The following is a 15937-nucleotide window of genomic DNA, read 5'->3' on the forward strand; positions in this document are numbered from 1 at the left end:
AATGGGGTTACTGAAATGTTTGTCATTGAAATGGTCATATTATTTTTATTATTATTTGAAATCCAAGACTTCTTCCTCTTCAGTCCTATGTAAAAGAAGGAATTGGCTCGGTTACGTGCAGAAAACATCATCATTTGTTTATTAATTCTTGATTTCCTTGATGCTAACTACTCCAAATTAGATAAGTGGCATGAAATATACAAAACTTGGTCATGATGCTTTGAACGGTGGTGATATGGTCGGAATGGGTTCCTGATGTGCTCGTTCATGAGATTTACCTAATCACACGACCAGGCTAAGCATTTAGTCAACAAAAGAAAATTAACCAAAGCTAAGCAAATGCATATATGCTTGGTCTATTTCTTTTGAATTGGAAACAATGACCTTTTCAACAAGACAATTGTGTGCCGTCTGCATGAGATCTGAGCCATTCATCATGTAGGCTCCAATTGGTATTTCGTTTATCAGTCAGTCCATATGCATGAAATAATCCACGGTAACGTGTAAATAGCAAGATTATTTCTTTAGTACAGATTGACGGTCAAAGGTAGACCACGCAGGGTGGATGATACAAATCAGTCATTGGTAGAAATTGGAAATGAATTGCTTGAATTAAGCTAATATTTAAGATCAGTGGTTTAATTGGATCGATATTGAAGATCAAAGGTTGCAATGGATCGAGATCAATGACAAGTGGTCTAATTTGAACGATATTGGAGATCAACGGTCTAATTACGCTGAAGTCGAAGATAAATATTTTGAATGGACCAATATAAAAGATCAATGGTCTTATTTGGCTGAAATTGGAGATGAGAGGTTCAATTGCTCTGAACTTCAAGATTTGCTGTCTAATTTGTTCCATATTAAAAATCAATTGCTAGTAGAATGTTATCAAAAGATGAACAGTCTTAATGAGCCAAAATTAGAGAATGGTCCAATTTTACCATTACATAGGATTAAAGAAATGATTGGACAACTATTGAGGATGAAATGGATTGAGGTGAATATGACTGGTTTGATTTGATTGATGTTGAACTCAATCCGTCTGATTCAAATGATATTGATGATCAACTGTCATATTAGGCCAAATTTAAAGATCAATGGTCTAATAAGACCAATATCAAAGATCGATGGTTTGATTGGGCCAAAATTGGAGATGAGTTGTCACAATGGGTTTGATATATGAGATTGACTGTCCAATTGAGTTGATATTAAAGGTCCATGACTGGAATGCACTGATATGAAAGATGAACCATCTGATTGGCCTGAAATTGGAGTTGAATGGTTTGATTGGACCAATACTAATGACTAATGGTCCAATTAGGGAAGAGGATTGGCTGGTGTACCACACACCACCAATATGGCTGGTGTGCGTACGTGTTGTGCGCAGAGGAGCGCTGACACTTTTGGAGCTCCGAGTTGTAAACGGCTCAAAGGAGATCAAAGTTACAGGCCACATAATGATGTATTTATTATATCCACCCCATTCATCCATTTGGCGAGATAATTTTAGATTATGAGTCCAAAAACGAGTCATATCCAAAGCTCAAGTAGACCACACTACAAATAGTGGGACAATGATTATCACAGTTAAAATGTTTGTAAGGCCTACCATCGTGTTAATTTTCCATCCTATCTGTTCATAAAGTCACACATACCAGGATGAAGAGGAAAAACAAATATCATATTGATTCAAAACTTTTGTGACCCCAAAATGGTTTCACTGGTAGATGTTCAACGCCCCACTGCGTTTTTCAGTGCACTCCACTTGATTGGATCTGTCATATTTTTCTGCCCAAGCGTTACTACTAGCTCTCCAGATGGAATGAGGGTTTGGATATAACACATGCCTCATAATTGTACCCACAGAACTTGGTGACGTCAACGCACCAGCAATATTAAATGTGTGTGGTACACCAGCCAATCCCATTTCGGAAATCTAGTGCCGTTTTTTATTATCTATCAATGACACAGGTATTAACGTAAGTGCAGAAATATATATATAGAGAGAGAGAGTCATGCTCCCCTGCACACCTACGCACATGCGCACCTTTGCACACGTGTCATGGGTGTCTAATCTGAACGGTCCATGTGATGCGGAATCCCATGAAATCCCCTGGGGCAAATTTTCACCCTAATCTAAAATTCTGGTGGGCCATAACAAAGAGAAATGCAAATCAAGGGAGGAAACTATTTTCATTTTTCATGGCCCATCAAAGTTTTAGATCAAAGTAAAACTTGGTCTAGGGGGGTTTCACGAGGTGCTGCTTCACATGAACGGTTCAGATTTTGGTTCCACATCACGTATGATGGGTTCTCAAAAAAGTTCATTGTAGTAGGTACGAACTGGTTCGCAGGTGAGCGCTTCCGTGTGTGTGTGTATATATATATGGTACACCAGCCAATCCCATTTCAGAAATCTAGTGCCGTTTTTTATTATCTGTCAATGACACAGGTATTGACGTAAGTGCAGAAATATATGGATGGGGGGGGGGTACGCTGACCGTATTATACCTTCGAAAGGTCAAGTGCTGGCGGCATTGTTGGAAGATCATGTGCTAAGATTCTGTGTAGGGCTCACTATGATGTTTGTGATAAATCCAACCTGTCCATCCATTTTTCAAAATCATTTTAGGACATGTAACAAAAAATGAGGAGGATCCAAATATTAAATGAGCCACATGAGAGGAAACAGTGGAGATTTAGTGACCACCGTTGAAACATTCATATGACTACAAAATTTTTATATTGGTTTATGTTCATGGTGTTTTCATTTCATATCAATGAAAATGACCTTATAAATGGTTTGGATGGAATATAAACACCAAGGTGGAGCCTAGGAAGGTTTCAATGGTAAGCATTCCTTTCTGCAGTGTTTCATCTCGTATGGCCCACTTGAATTTTGGATCCTCCTCATTTTGTCCTAAAATGATATCTAAAAACGAATGGACGGGTTGGATTTCACACAAAGATCACAATGGGCCCCGCATAAAATCCTTTCTCGAATCTTCATGGGAAAGGCTCTAGTAAGAAATCTGCGTCGCTGGGTTTGGGAAACGGACTGGCTACTCCCCTGCAACCGGCCAATGGCGGGTTGTCTGTGTTATGTGGGCCCCACCATGCTGTATGTGTTTCATCTATGCTATCTATATGTTTTTCTAGATCATTTTATGGTAATGAGACCAAAAATGGAGTATATCCCAATCTTAAATGGACCACGTACATTACAGGAAACAGCGTTGAATGGGTGTCGACCATTAATTTTTTTGGGGGGCCATAAAAGCTTTGGATCAAGTTCATCTTTGTTTTTTTCCTTCACATGGGTCTGTATGACCTAATTAATCAACAGATTGGATGTCAAATAAACAGTACAGTGGGCCTTAGGATGATTTTAACCGTGAGCATCACTCTCCACACTTTTTTCTATGGTTGGGTCCACTAGAGCTTTTGATCTGTCTCATTCTTTGCATAATGCAATAATATGATCTCTCAAAATGGATGAACTGTGTGGATATAATAAATACATCATGTTGGGACCCACAAAACTTGGTGACGTGACTTCAGCTACTCAACCTCTCATTAGGAACTTGGTAATCCGCATCCCACTCCGAGATGGAAGCAGATTGACTGGTGCACCACACACCAGCTATATGGCTGGTATATTAACGTCAACAAGTTTTGTGGGTCCCATCATGAGGTATGAGGTATGTGTTATATCCAAAACGTCCATCCATTTGGCAAGCTCGTCTTAAGGCTTTAGCTTAAAGATAAGACAGATACAAAGATCAAGTGGACCACACTACAAAAAGTAGTTGAGGATTGAACATTTACCATTGAAACCCTTTTGGGGTCACAGAAGCTTCCGATGAATATGAAATTTGTTTTTCCTCTTCATGTATTTGTGATCTTATTAACAGATTGGATGGAAAATAAAAGTTAAGTAGGCCCTACGAATTTTTTAACGATGAAAATCAATGTCCTCACTGCTATTTTTGGTGTGGTCCATTTGAGCTTTGGATATGATTCATTTTTTGTTTAATGGTCTAAATTGATCTCGAAAAATGGATGAAGGGTGTGGATATAATAAATAAATCATTGTGGGGCCATGTAACTTTGATCTCCTTTGAACCATCCATGCAACTCGGAGCTCGAGGAGCGTCGGCACTTGTCTTCGAGCGACACGTATCTACACCAGCTATATAGCTGGTGTATAGTACACCAGCCAATCCGCTTCCCTCCTACACGGAAGGGGATTGCTCAGCTTAAGTAAACTGTGTGAGGTCCACCATGATTTATGTATTTTATCTTCTCCGTCCATCCATTTTCCCAAATAATTTTATGGCTTCATCCCAAAAATGAAGTATATACAATGTTCAAATAGACCACACCACATGAAACAACAGTTGAATTGTACTTCTCTTGTTGAAAATTTCTTGGGGGCCACATAAGTTTTGGATCAAGCTTATATTTTTGTTTTCCATTCATCCATGTATGTATGATCTTATGAACATGTTGGATGACAAATAAACATCACTATGGGGCCTAACAAGGTTTCAACGGTGGAAATCATTATCCACTTTTTCCCAGGCATGATGGACTTAATCTTTGGATATGCTTCAATTTTGGGCTCAACCCCTTAAATTAGATGATAAAAAGGATGGACAGAATAGATGAAACACATACATCATGGTGGGGCGCACATAGCACCGACCACCTACCATTGGCCGGTGGTGGGGGAGTAGCCAGTCCGTTTCCCAAACTCAAAACCCAGGGACGCGGATTTCCTGCTAAAGCCTTTCCCATGAAGATTAGTGGAAGAATTCTGTGTGGGGCCCACTGTGATCTTTGTGTGAAATTCACTCCGTCCATTTGTTTGTAAATATTATTTTAGGACATTATACCAAAAATGAGGAGGATCCAAAATTCAAGTGGGCCATATGAGATGAAACAGTGGGGAAAGGAATGTTTACCGTTGAAACCTTCATAGGCTCCACCTTGGTGTTTATATTCCATCCAAACCATTTACAAGGTCATTTTCACTAAGATGAAATGAAAACACTATAAATATAAACCGATACAAAACTTTTGTAGTAATATGAATGTTTCAATGATGGTCACTAAATCTCCACTGTTTCCTCTCATGTGGCCCATTTAATTTTTGGATTCTCCTCATTTTTGGTCTCATGCTCTAAAATGATTTTGAAAAATGGATGGACGGGTTGGATTTATCACAACCATCATAGTGGACCCTACACAGAATCCTAGCACATGATCTTCCAACACCAAAAGGCTCGCACATAAATTCCATTGCAGCCTTATAAAATTTTCAGGTTTATTTAAAATTTTCACCATCTGACGAATAACGTGCCACCAGCACTCGACCTTATAGAAGGTATAATACGGTGGAGCGTATGGTGTCTATATATATATACACACACACACACACACACAAACGTGGAAATATGTGTATTTCCTCTGTGTATAGGATGAAATCTTTTGGAGCGTGGATCTTTTGTGGGCCCCACCATGATGTATCTGTTAGATCCACACTATTGAACCATTTTCCAAGATAGGTCTAGGACATGAACTAGAAAAGGAGGCGGGTCTGGAGCGAAATTGAACCACATCACAGAAACCAGGGATTGGCGAACATGACGTGGATTTGTTATTCTACTTGATTCAAATAGACCACACAAACCTGGATAAAGGGAAAACAAAATATGAGATTGTTACCCCCAAGTAGTTAATTCAACGGTGGGTATACAATTACCATTGTTTCTGTTTTGTGGTCCTGTTGAGATTTGGATTTACATGGTTTTGGGGTTCATGCCATAAAATGATCTTGAAATATGGATGGACGTTGTGGATCTAACACATACATCATGGTGGGGCTCACACAAGTTTCACGCCTCGTAACATGGACATCCTTTGTTCTTTCGGAACGCAATAGGCGTCTCTCTCCGAATCCTCCGGATATGTGGATTGCGGGTGTATGCCTTTCGCACTAATATATATAGGTCAACCGCAACCTAAATGGGACCATCGTGATTTTTTCAAGAAATCCGACCCGTTAATCAGTTTAACAGATCATGTTCGGATAAGAGCCCAAAAATGAGCCAGATCTAGCTATCAAGTGGGCTATACGACAAGAAACAGTGAAGATTGAACGTCCACCATAGAATCATTTATAGGGCCACAGTAGTTTTTGGATCAGGCTAATTTTTTTGAGTTTTCAGTTCATCCCAGTAAGTATGAACTTCTGAACGGTATAGATGGCATATAAATATTACAGTGGACTGTGTAGAGGTTTTAACATTAGGAATTTCTCACAAACATAAAAGTGGGCCCCAGCCATCGGTCCACGTTACTGCTAAAGGATTTTGCTAGAAATCCACGCCCAGAGGGTTTGGAGAGACAGGAAGCCAACTGCGTGGGAAGGAAGAAAGGATGGGCAGCTTCTGTGGGCCATCATGATGTTTGTATTAGATCCACAGCGTCAATCCATGTTTCAAGATCATTTTATGGCGTAAGCTGAAAATCGGGTCGGTTAAGACTCTCATACCATAAAGTAGCAAAAACGCACCTGTTTTTGCCTAGAAAATTCTAATTTATTTTTGGTGAGGACTCATGATATATAGAAAAGTTAAGCCTATTGAGCAAGTTTTCTAAACGGAGGTAACAGTGATGAAACGTACATATTTTGACTTCGGATATGCAAGTTTGCTTAATAACAAGTGTTGCAGCTCCAACTCAATTTGCAGGATCACATTTCAAGGCCCATGAAAATTTACCTACGAAATTATCTTTGGATAAGTGTCCACATGAGCTGTAGAAGGTAGCATATATAGGAAAACGATTGACTTCAAAGTGGGATGTTCGAATGAACATCCGTCCATGACTACGTGCATGTCTTGGACATGCTCATGCATTCCACCGTCACCTCTGCTGCAGGTGTATTGATGGCCTGAATATTTTGCCCGAACAGTCCAGATCTCATGGTTAAGTGTCAGAATGTGGACCTCTCTTTGATCTTGTCCATTGGATTAATTAGTTTTGATTGTCGAACCGATGCATGGGTTGTTCCACCTTTGATTTGGACCATCAGCACGGACACTCTAGATATCATCATTCTCCCTCTTCCAAAGAAAATGCAGCCTCGATTTTGAATTGCTCGACCTTAAAAGCTTCCATTGTATAGGGTTATTATGTGGGATGTTTTTTAACATGACCATTTCGATCCTCTTGTCATTGTGGCGAATACTTCCCACTGGGTACTGCAAATCTGACAGTTGATCTTTCATCATGCATGCAACATTAAAGTATGGGTTGATCCAACTGTTGATGCATCATCAATTGCATTTTTATAATTATCTAGACAGATATTTTCGTAACGTGCTATAATCCATTAGATATCATTAAACATAAACAAATAAACAAAGAAAACAAGAGACAAAATAAATAAATAAATAAATAATAACGTTGCACTCCCATTTTATTGTACGGGGCATGCTCTAGTTTTTCATTCCAAACTGCGATTGGAGATAATCAACTATGTTCTTATCAACTTGGAATGCCTTGGCAAGAACATCGTCTGAGATGGGTGGATTCGATCCAAACACAGCATTCGCAATGGTGATAGTTCCTGGACTCTGGCTGCTCAGTCCTGCAATGGCTATGGCATTGCTGAGGCCAACGTTAAACTGGAAGTGAACCAAGCCTATTGGGAAGACAAACACATCGCCTTTTTGAAGGACCTTTGTTATGAGGCGATTGTCTGGGTTGGAAGTGACGAATCCGACGTAAAGGGTGCCCTCCAAAACTGTTAAAATCTCTGTCGCCCTTGGGTGCGTGTGGGGTGCATTGAGACCATAGGGTGCATAGTCTATCCGAACCAAAGAGACTCCGAGGGTATTGAGTCCTGATATCTGAGCTACGTTTACTTGGGTCACATTGGACCCAACCTTGTTACTCGTGTTGCCTGGTTTGTCCAGTCCAGTGAGGAAGAAATCATCAGCTTGAACTTGCATTGGGTCCTTGCACACAAATCCATTCACCAACACTGCCAGCATATAACACAAAAGAGATTGTAAGCAGCATATTCTTTCAAGAATTATTAAAACAATATAAACAGAAAATAACAGAATGGGGTTGGTGTTGTATCCATTCATCATATGAATCCTTTTACAAATGGGGTGGATTGCATTTACATGTAATATTATTTGCAGCAATGATGCAGTTACTTGATTTTATTTTTTCAATGGAGTGAAAATACCTGGGCTGTTGCGCACAGCGACACAGAAATCCTGTAAAGGGCTGGGATCGGATGCGGAGGTAAAGGAGAAACTGAATGCCAAAAATGCTAAGAGAAGAAAGCCCGTGGACATCTTGAAAATCTATCTAGGATTGTGTATGTATATATGCTATGAAACTAAATGTTAAAAAATGAGGAATTTTTTGGCTGTGGGTTATGTAAGAGAATTAGCCTAGTATTTATAATGGGGTTACAGAAATGTTTGTCATTGAAATGGTCTTATTATTTTTATTATTATTTAAAATTCATGACTTCTTCCTCTTCAAGTCCTGTGTGAAAGAAGGAATTGGCTCAGTTATGTGTAGAAAATATCATCATTAGTTTACTATCTGGATTTTATAAATGCTAACTATGTGAGAAGGAATATAATAAGCATAGTCATAATGCCACCGGTGGTGATATGGTCAAAAAGGGATCCTGATTTGCCTAATCACACTAATCTAAGCATTCATTTAAAAATTAATCAAAGCTAATTAGTAAAGGCATACTTGGTCTACTTCTTTTAAATTGGGGTTTCCCGAGACCTTTTCAAGGAGACAAATGTGTGCACTGTGTATGTCTGAGATCTGAGCCATTCTTCTTGTGGGCCCAACTTTGGCGTCTTGTGCAACATAATCTGGCATTTCATCTATCAGTAGGTTGTTGGAGAGCATGCCCCGCATGATATCACAATGTGGACCACCTTGTCTGGCCCACCATGATGATTATTTTCCATTCAACATATTGATTAGATCACACATATATTGAAGAAGTAAAGATACAAATTTTGGCTTGGTTAGTATTCTTGGGCACACCAGAGTTGGCTCAGTAGACGGCCTAGATTTCTCAGGTGGATCCCACATACTTGCCCTTTCTTTATATATATACAAAGTAAAAAAGAAAAAAAAAAAAAACATTTCCGGATGCGGGGATGTTCTCCGCGTGAGACTCCATTAATACAAAGGGGATTGGGGCCTCCACTCTTGAGCTCCACCATGATGCTTATGTCCCATCTTTGCCGTTCATCCGAACTTCCATCTGATTTTGGCCGTTGGATCCAAAATTAAAGACAAGATAAATCTCAGGTGGGCCACACCGTGATTATCATGGCTGTTAAGCCCATCGTATCTATTTGGGAGAATTGGAAGAGTGGGTTCCCACTCATGGGACCCACTGTGATGTGTTTCATAGATCCACACTACCCATTTGTTTCTTGGCTCATATTAGCCATGGAGCCTAAAAATCAAGCTGATCCAACCATCAGGTGGACCGCACCAGAGGCGACTGGGAAGTTGGGAGCACCCCCTCACGTCAGCCATGGCGAGGTGGGGTGGGGCCATGGGGGCGTCCCAGCTGTGGCTCCACCTTGATGTATATATTTAATCCACATCGTCCACCAGTTTCTCCGGATTATTTTAGGCAATGGACCGAAAAATTAGGCGGATCTGAGTCTTAAGTGAACCGCACTAAGCGAAATAAAGTCTTACAGTTGAAACCTTCCAAAGCCTGCAGTGGGGTCACTGATCATCCAAACCATCCCAAGTCAGGGCCTATTGGGCTCCGTTCGAGATGACCAAGATGGTGGACGGAGTAGATCATTCACATGGGGCCAACCTTGACGGTGTATACAAACTAAATATACATATATAATAATGCAAAGAGTAGCCGGCATGCGGCCGTTAACCCATCGGTGACCTATATTGATGTATATATTTAATTGAGCCAACCACCAACTTCTCCGGATCATTTTAGGCCATGGGCCGAAAAATAATGAGACAAATCCGAGTCTCAAGTGGGCCGCACTGAAGGAAACAAACTCCTACTATTGAAATTTTCCAAGGCCCACTGTGGAGTCCATGTTCTTCTAAATCAGCCCAAATTAGAGCTCATTGACCCAACTCAAGCTGGCCTACGTGGTGAACAGAGTGGATTATCCAAGTGGGGCCCAATTTAATTGTGTGACCAAAATGAACAACACACACATATAGGAAATGGTACTATGAGCTGTGTGGGCCCCACCCTGAGGTGTATCAAACATCTGCCCCATCAGTTAGATGCACCATTTCATGCTCAATCCATGACTTGGGTGGGCCACACCACACGCAATATTTGAGAGGGGTTATCCTCCCATTAAAACATTCATAATCATTTATTGGGCCCATCGAGATGTAGTTCACAAATCCAGCCCATCCATTGTGTGTCCTACTTGGATGAGGGGTTAGACCAAGCTTCAGTCACATCCAAAACTCAGTTGGGCCCCACCAAGTGATTTTATATGTTTTAGTCATGTCTTTACATGGTTTTAGATGGTATGGCCCACCTGATTGCCATATACGGATGATTTTTGAGACGTCCCATAACCTAAATGGAACCCATCAAATGCATGGTTTTGATATTCGACACACATCACGATGGGGCCACACAAATTGACATCATGGGAAGTTCCCATGAGGTTGACCTCATAGTACAATTTCCATATATATATATGGGAAAAGGTACTATGCGCTCGACCTCACGATAAGCTCCCGTGAGGTCGAGCTGTGTGGGCCCCACCGTGATGTGTGTCGACCATCAACACCGTGCATTTGATGGGTCCCCTTTAAATTATGGGATATCCCAAAAATCAGCCGTATACGGAACTCAGGTGGGCCATACCATCTAAAATCATGTGAAGACACCGTTAAAACATATAAAAGCACTTGGTGGGGCCCACCTGAAATTTGCATGCGTCTGAAACTTGGTCTAAACCCTCATCCAAGTGGGACACACATAATGGATGGGCTGGATTTGCAAACCACATCTCGGTGAGCCCCAAAAATGGTTATGAATGTTTTAATGGTGCATAGCCCCTCTCCACTTCTGTATGTGTTGTGGCCCACACAAGTCACGGATTGACTTGATTTTTGAGACTTAGGCCCACGATGGAATGGTGTCACTCCCCAAACTTGGAAAATAGGCTCACAAAATTTTCGATCGCCGAATCTGGCACCGACAGCCTCCGTAGTGCCCCATTCTCGGATCCCAGCACTCACGTGCCCGATTCCGATCCTGGGATCTACAAGGAGGATTTTCAGTATGAATTTTTTTTTTGTAATGGAGCATAACCACAAGTATAACCAAGTCATAAAGGCAACATCATCATCACATATCCACTAATATAATCATTTGAGTACAATGCTGAAAGGGAAATACATAAATCAAAAATCAAGCGCCAGAAGACCGCTGCACGCTCCAAGCTCAACACTGCTGCAACCTAACATCACCTGCACGCATCTATCGTGCATAAGCTTATAGAAAGCATAAAGGGTGGTGTAAGTGTGTGCACAAGATAAGTGTCAAATATACCATAAAGCCCATAAATCATACATCATCGAAATAAGCGGAAATACTGACAAGACATGAATGATACGATATTAGAGTAAGTAGAAATATACTGGTAAGTCCATGAGTGTTATTAGTCGTACCAAGGCTATGTGATGCAAAACATAATAAGACAATAACAGATGCTGAGGATGCAATGTAATATGCGGTGCGAATGAAATGACCATGCTGGAATGTGAAGTCGGGATGATAGTACGTAGTATTGCAGGCTACGGCATTCACCACAAGGGACTTCTATCCAAACCAGTCTCATACCTAAATTTGGATAGTCCGACTCAATGTGGTAAACTCCTGATCTCAGGTTAGTCGCGTGCCCAACCAAAATCCTGACCATGCGAAGGTACACGTGACAAATGTTATGCACCACCAGCCCGAGTGGATAGTGAATGAATGAATGAATGGATATGCAATTCCTGCTCAATAGTCCACATATCAGCATGGTTACTCTCTGGGAAAATCACCGGGGTCTATTGCACTACACTCCGACTGCCTCCTCCCTAACTGCACAACCTAGTGAGTGGAAGAGATCTCACTATCCGCCTGTCAATATCGGGCCCGGCTCGTCGATAGCGGACCCATTTATGAGCTGTTCATACTCAGCCTAGCTTATAGCCCCCTCACTCGGGCGGATAAGGCCACACCCCCTTCCAACCGACCACGACACAGTGGGAGACACGACTTCATGGTATAGGCACCGACGCTCATATTCCACTCGGTTTAGACGTTGGAGCATCTCCTGGTACCAAGGAGGTTCTGGGATTCTCACCCAAGGACATCCTACGTGCCCACAGTGCTGGAACCAAGTATTTTTGATGTCCCATCTGGCCATCCACGATGTGTCGGTGGAGGCCACGACCCTGATTTTGCTAAGGCATACAATGATCAAGTCACATATATATGAGATGCATGAGTCACACTATCCAGTCACGCAGCAATCCTGCGCATACGGCGCGATAATGTGGGCACCCCATCTCATAAGGAGTCCCGTAAATAGTCTGCCCAATGGCGTATACTATGATCAAACATTCCTCATATCAGGCATACATATGATGCGTATGGGCATGAATCATGGAGTTATACTAAGTATTTTATATGTTGATGAACTATCCTCACAACGAAGATGGGCCTTGATGGCCTACACACAACAAGTATAGGCCTATCAATGGGCCCTAGGGAGAGTTATAATGCGGACATTTAACCAACATTATTCCTATAATGTGGACATCAAACCAACATTGCTCCCAAGGCATGGCCCGCCATAAATGTCATTACATAACCCATGGTAGAATCACACAATACAATAGACCTTGTATACATCTCATTGGGCCTAGACCCATGGGCCTCAAATACATCAAATGGGCCTCAACCCATGGGCCCTAATACATCACAATGGACCTTAACCCATGGGCTCCAAATACAGCACAATGGGCCTCAACCCACGGGCCCTTATACATCACAATGGGCCTCAATCCATGGGCCCTAATACATCACAATGGGCCTCATACACATCAAGGTGGCCTCAATAATGGGCCTCATACACATCAAGGTGGGCCTAATCACATGTGCCTCATGTATATATCAAGGTGGGCCTCAATCCATGGGCCCTAATACATCACAATGGGCCTCAAGCCATGGGCCCCAAATACACTACATCAGGCCTCATCAAATGGGCTCCATATATGTCAAGGTGGGCCTCAACGAACGGGCCTCATACATCACATCAAATTGGGCCTCACTCATGGGCCCCAAATACACTACATCGGGCCTCATCAAATGGGCTCCATATATGTCAAGGTGGGCCTCAACGAACGGGCCTCATATATCACATCAAATTGGGCCTCACTCATGGGCCTCAAGCAAGGGCCACACATGTATCAAGGTAGGCCCCATGATTTGGATGGTTTGGAGAAAACACATACATTGCATAGGTCTCACCGTCCATTCCTAGATAGTGGTCCGCATGGATGCATGCATCATGATAGGGCCCACCGTCCAGATCATGGTGGGCCACATCCAAAAAGAGAAATGGATGAACGGCTTGGAATAAAACACATTTATCATGGTAGGCCTGCATAAGGTAGCCTATGTCCCTAAGAATGGAGGAACAGCATGTATATAACACATTATGGTGGGCCTCTCAAGTCGGCCCTATGGTGGACGCTCAATCACCACCACTATTTATAGTATGGTCCACTTGGGATTTGGGCCTGCCTCTCAATGGGGCCCACGGCCCTGCATTAACTGGAATTGGCTGGGCAGCGTGAATATACAACACATACACCATCTTAGGCCTCACAATACAATCCATGGTGGGAAACCCCAAGTGAATAATCTAATCCATTCACCGTCTTGGCCACCTCGAATGAGGTCAAATAGACTCTGACTAGGACTGGTTTGGATGACAAGGGACTCCAAAGAAGGCCCTAAAGTGTTTCAATAGGTGGGCATTAATACCCTTGGTACGGCCCACTCGAGACTTATATTTACCTCAAAATTTGGCACATAGCCTAAAATTATAAGGAGAAGATAGTGAATGGTGTAGATTAAACAAATTCATCATAGTGGGATCCAAGTATGGTGGCAACCCAGTAAGGCTTCCACTCTCACCGTAACTAAACAGTAACATCCAATGACTTTTTTTTTCTTCTTCTTCTTCTCTTTCTTTCTTTATTATTTTTTTTATTCTACTATATGGGGCCCACTAGTGGATGATCCATACCATCTATTACATCGACCAGCTCTCTATGGACTAAAGGAGTCTAATGATAGACAGGTCCACCACTTATACACACAACAGTAGGTCTTAGAAAGTTCCAACAGTGGGAATTTGTTTCCCTTGGTGTGGTCCACTAAGAACTAAGATTTGTCTCATTTTTTGACTCATAGCCTAAAACTACATAGGGAAGGTGGTGGACGGCATAGATTAAACAAATACATCAAGGTGGGGCCCATGGTTGGGACGCCCCCACCACACGTCCGCATGGTTGACGTTAGGGGTGTTCCCACTACCACCATCGGTTGTGGTATAGTCCACATGATGGATGGATCGAGTAAATTTTTGGGCTTCACGGCTAAAATGTGCCAGAGAATGGACGTATGGTGTGGATCTAAGAAATACATCAATATGGGTCCCATGAGTGAAAACTTACTCTAAACCTCCCATGCAAAAAGTAAGAAATGACGTGGGTAGCCCAACCCTTAGCATTTGTGGTATGGCCCACCTAGGATTCAGATTAGCTTCTTTTTTTCGGCTCAACGCCTAAAATGAGTTGGGAAATTGGATGGATGGTGTGGATTTAATTTATACATCAAGATGGGGCATGTATGAGTGACACACCCAAAAGCCTACAATCAAACCCATATTTCTGGTTTGCCTTTAACGTGGGTACACCCCCTGTCTGTTCACGCTCCAGCAACCACGTCCAGGCGTGAATCATTTCATCAAAGTGGGTCCCACGTGGACATGGCCCACCTGATTTGTATCAATATGATATTTGTGTTTTTCCCCAACATCAAAGGGTAGGGCTCACATGGCTTGGAAGGCCATAGGGTCTACTTGATGGACAGTTTGGACACTACATACACTCATCATGTGGGCCACAAAATAAATAAAGGAAGGACAGAGAGAGAGAGAGGCACGTGATGATGGAAGGACCCCGGCACTATGGGCCCTCCCTTACATGATTCACAACATACATCAAGTGGGTCCCATTTCGTATGGGCCCACTGATCAAAATTAACAGTGGAGATCCTTTCTCCACCGAAATGGAAGGTCTAGATGACCCTATCCATACAAGGAAAATAAACATCATGATGGGGTCCATGGAGAACAGCCCCATCATGGAATGATCATGAGAATTAAAGTGGGCCATCGCCACATCTATGGTCCAAAATGAGATCCACACCATAAATCGGTAGGCCTCATTTGGCTCTTATACAAACATGAAAACTAGCCTATAAAAGTACCCACCGTTCGATCTTCTTGGTCCGTTGGAAAGCCGATCTCCTTGTGCTCCACTTTAATGGTGGATGATAAGGAATTAAAGGTTAGGATGAAGGATTTGAGATAGGAAAGTGGGCCACACAACACTCTTTTCTCTCATGAAATACCATGGATGTCCACATTTTTTTTTTTGCTGTCTTTGGTTGCTTAGAAATTGTGTAGAGAAAAGAAAGAGAGAGATGGGATATAAGGAGAGAGAGTGATGGATATGAGTGATGGGTGAGGTGATGTTGTACTTGACATGTATGGGTGTGTAAGAGAGA

At 42.0% G+C, this 15937-nt stretch overlaps 1 protein-coding gene across 2 annotated transcripts; it reads right to left on the reverse strand.

Annotated features, from left to right (window-relative positions):
- Positions 1–7511: 7511 nt before the first annotated feature.
- LOC131241440 (putative germin-like protein 2-1) lies at positions 7512–8384 on the reverse strand. 2 transcript variants are annotated; one of them, XM_058240242.1, is made up of 2 exons: positions 8273–8384; positions 7512–8059 (listed from the first exon to the last, which is right to left on the reverse strand). In XM_058240242.1, exons 1-2 carry the CDS (start codon positions 8382–8384, stop codon positions 7512–7514), a joined length of 660 nt encoding a protein of 219 aa, XP_058096225.1. The 2 variants fall into 2 exon arrangements, with proteins under 2 accessions (XP_058096225.1, XP_058096224.1); XM_058240241.1 differs by having other exon boundaries at positions 7512–8054; positions 8265–8384.
- Between the last annotated feature and the right edge of the window lie 7553 nt (positions 8385–15937).

This window comes from Magnolia sinica, chromosome 3 (genome assembly GCF_029962835.1).
Source record: "Magnolia sinica isolate HGM2019 chromosome 3, MsV1, whole genome shotgun sequence".
Taxonomy (NCBI): domain Eukaryota; kingdom Viridiplantae; phylum Streptophyta; class Magnoliopsida; order Magnoliales; family Magnoliaceae; genus Magnolia; species Magnolia sinica.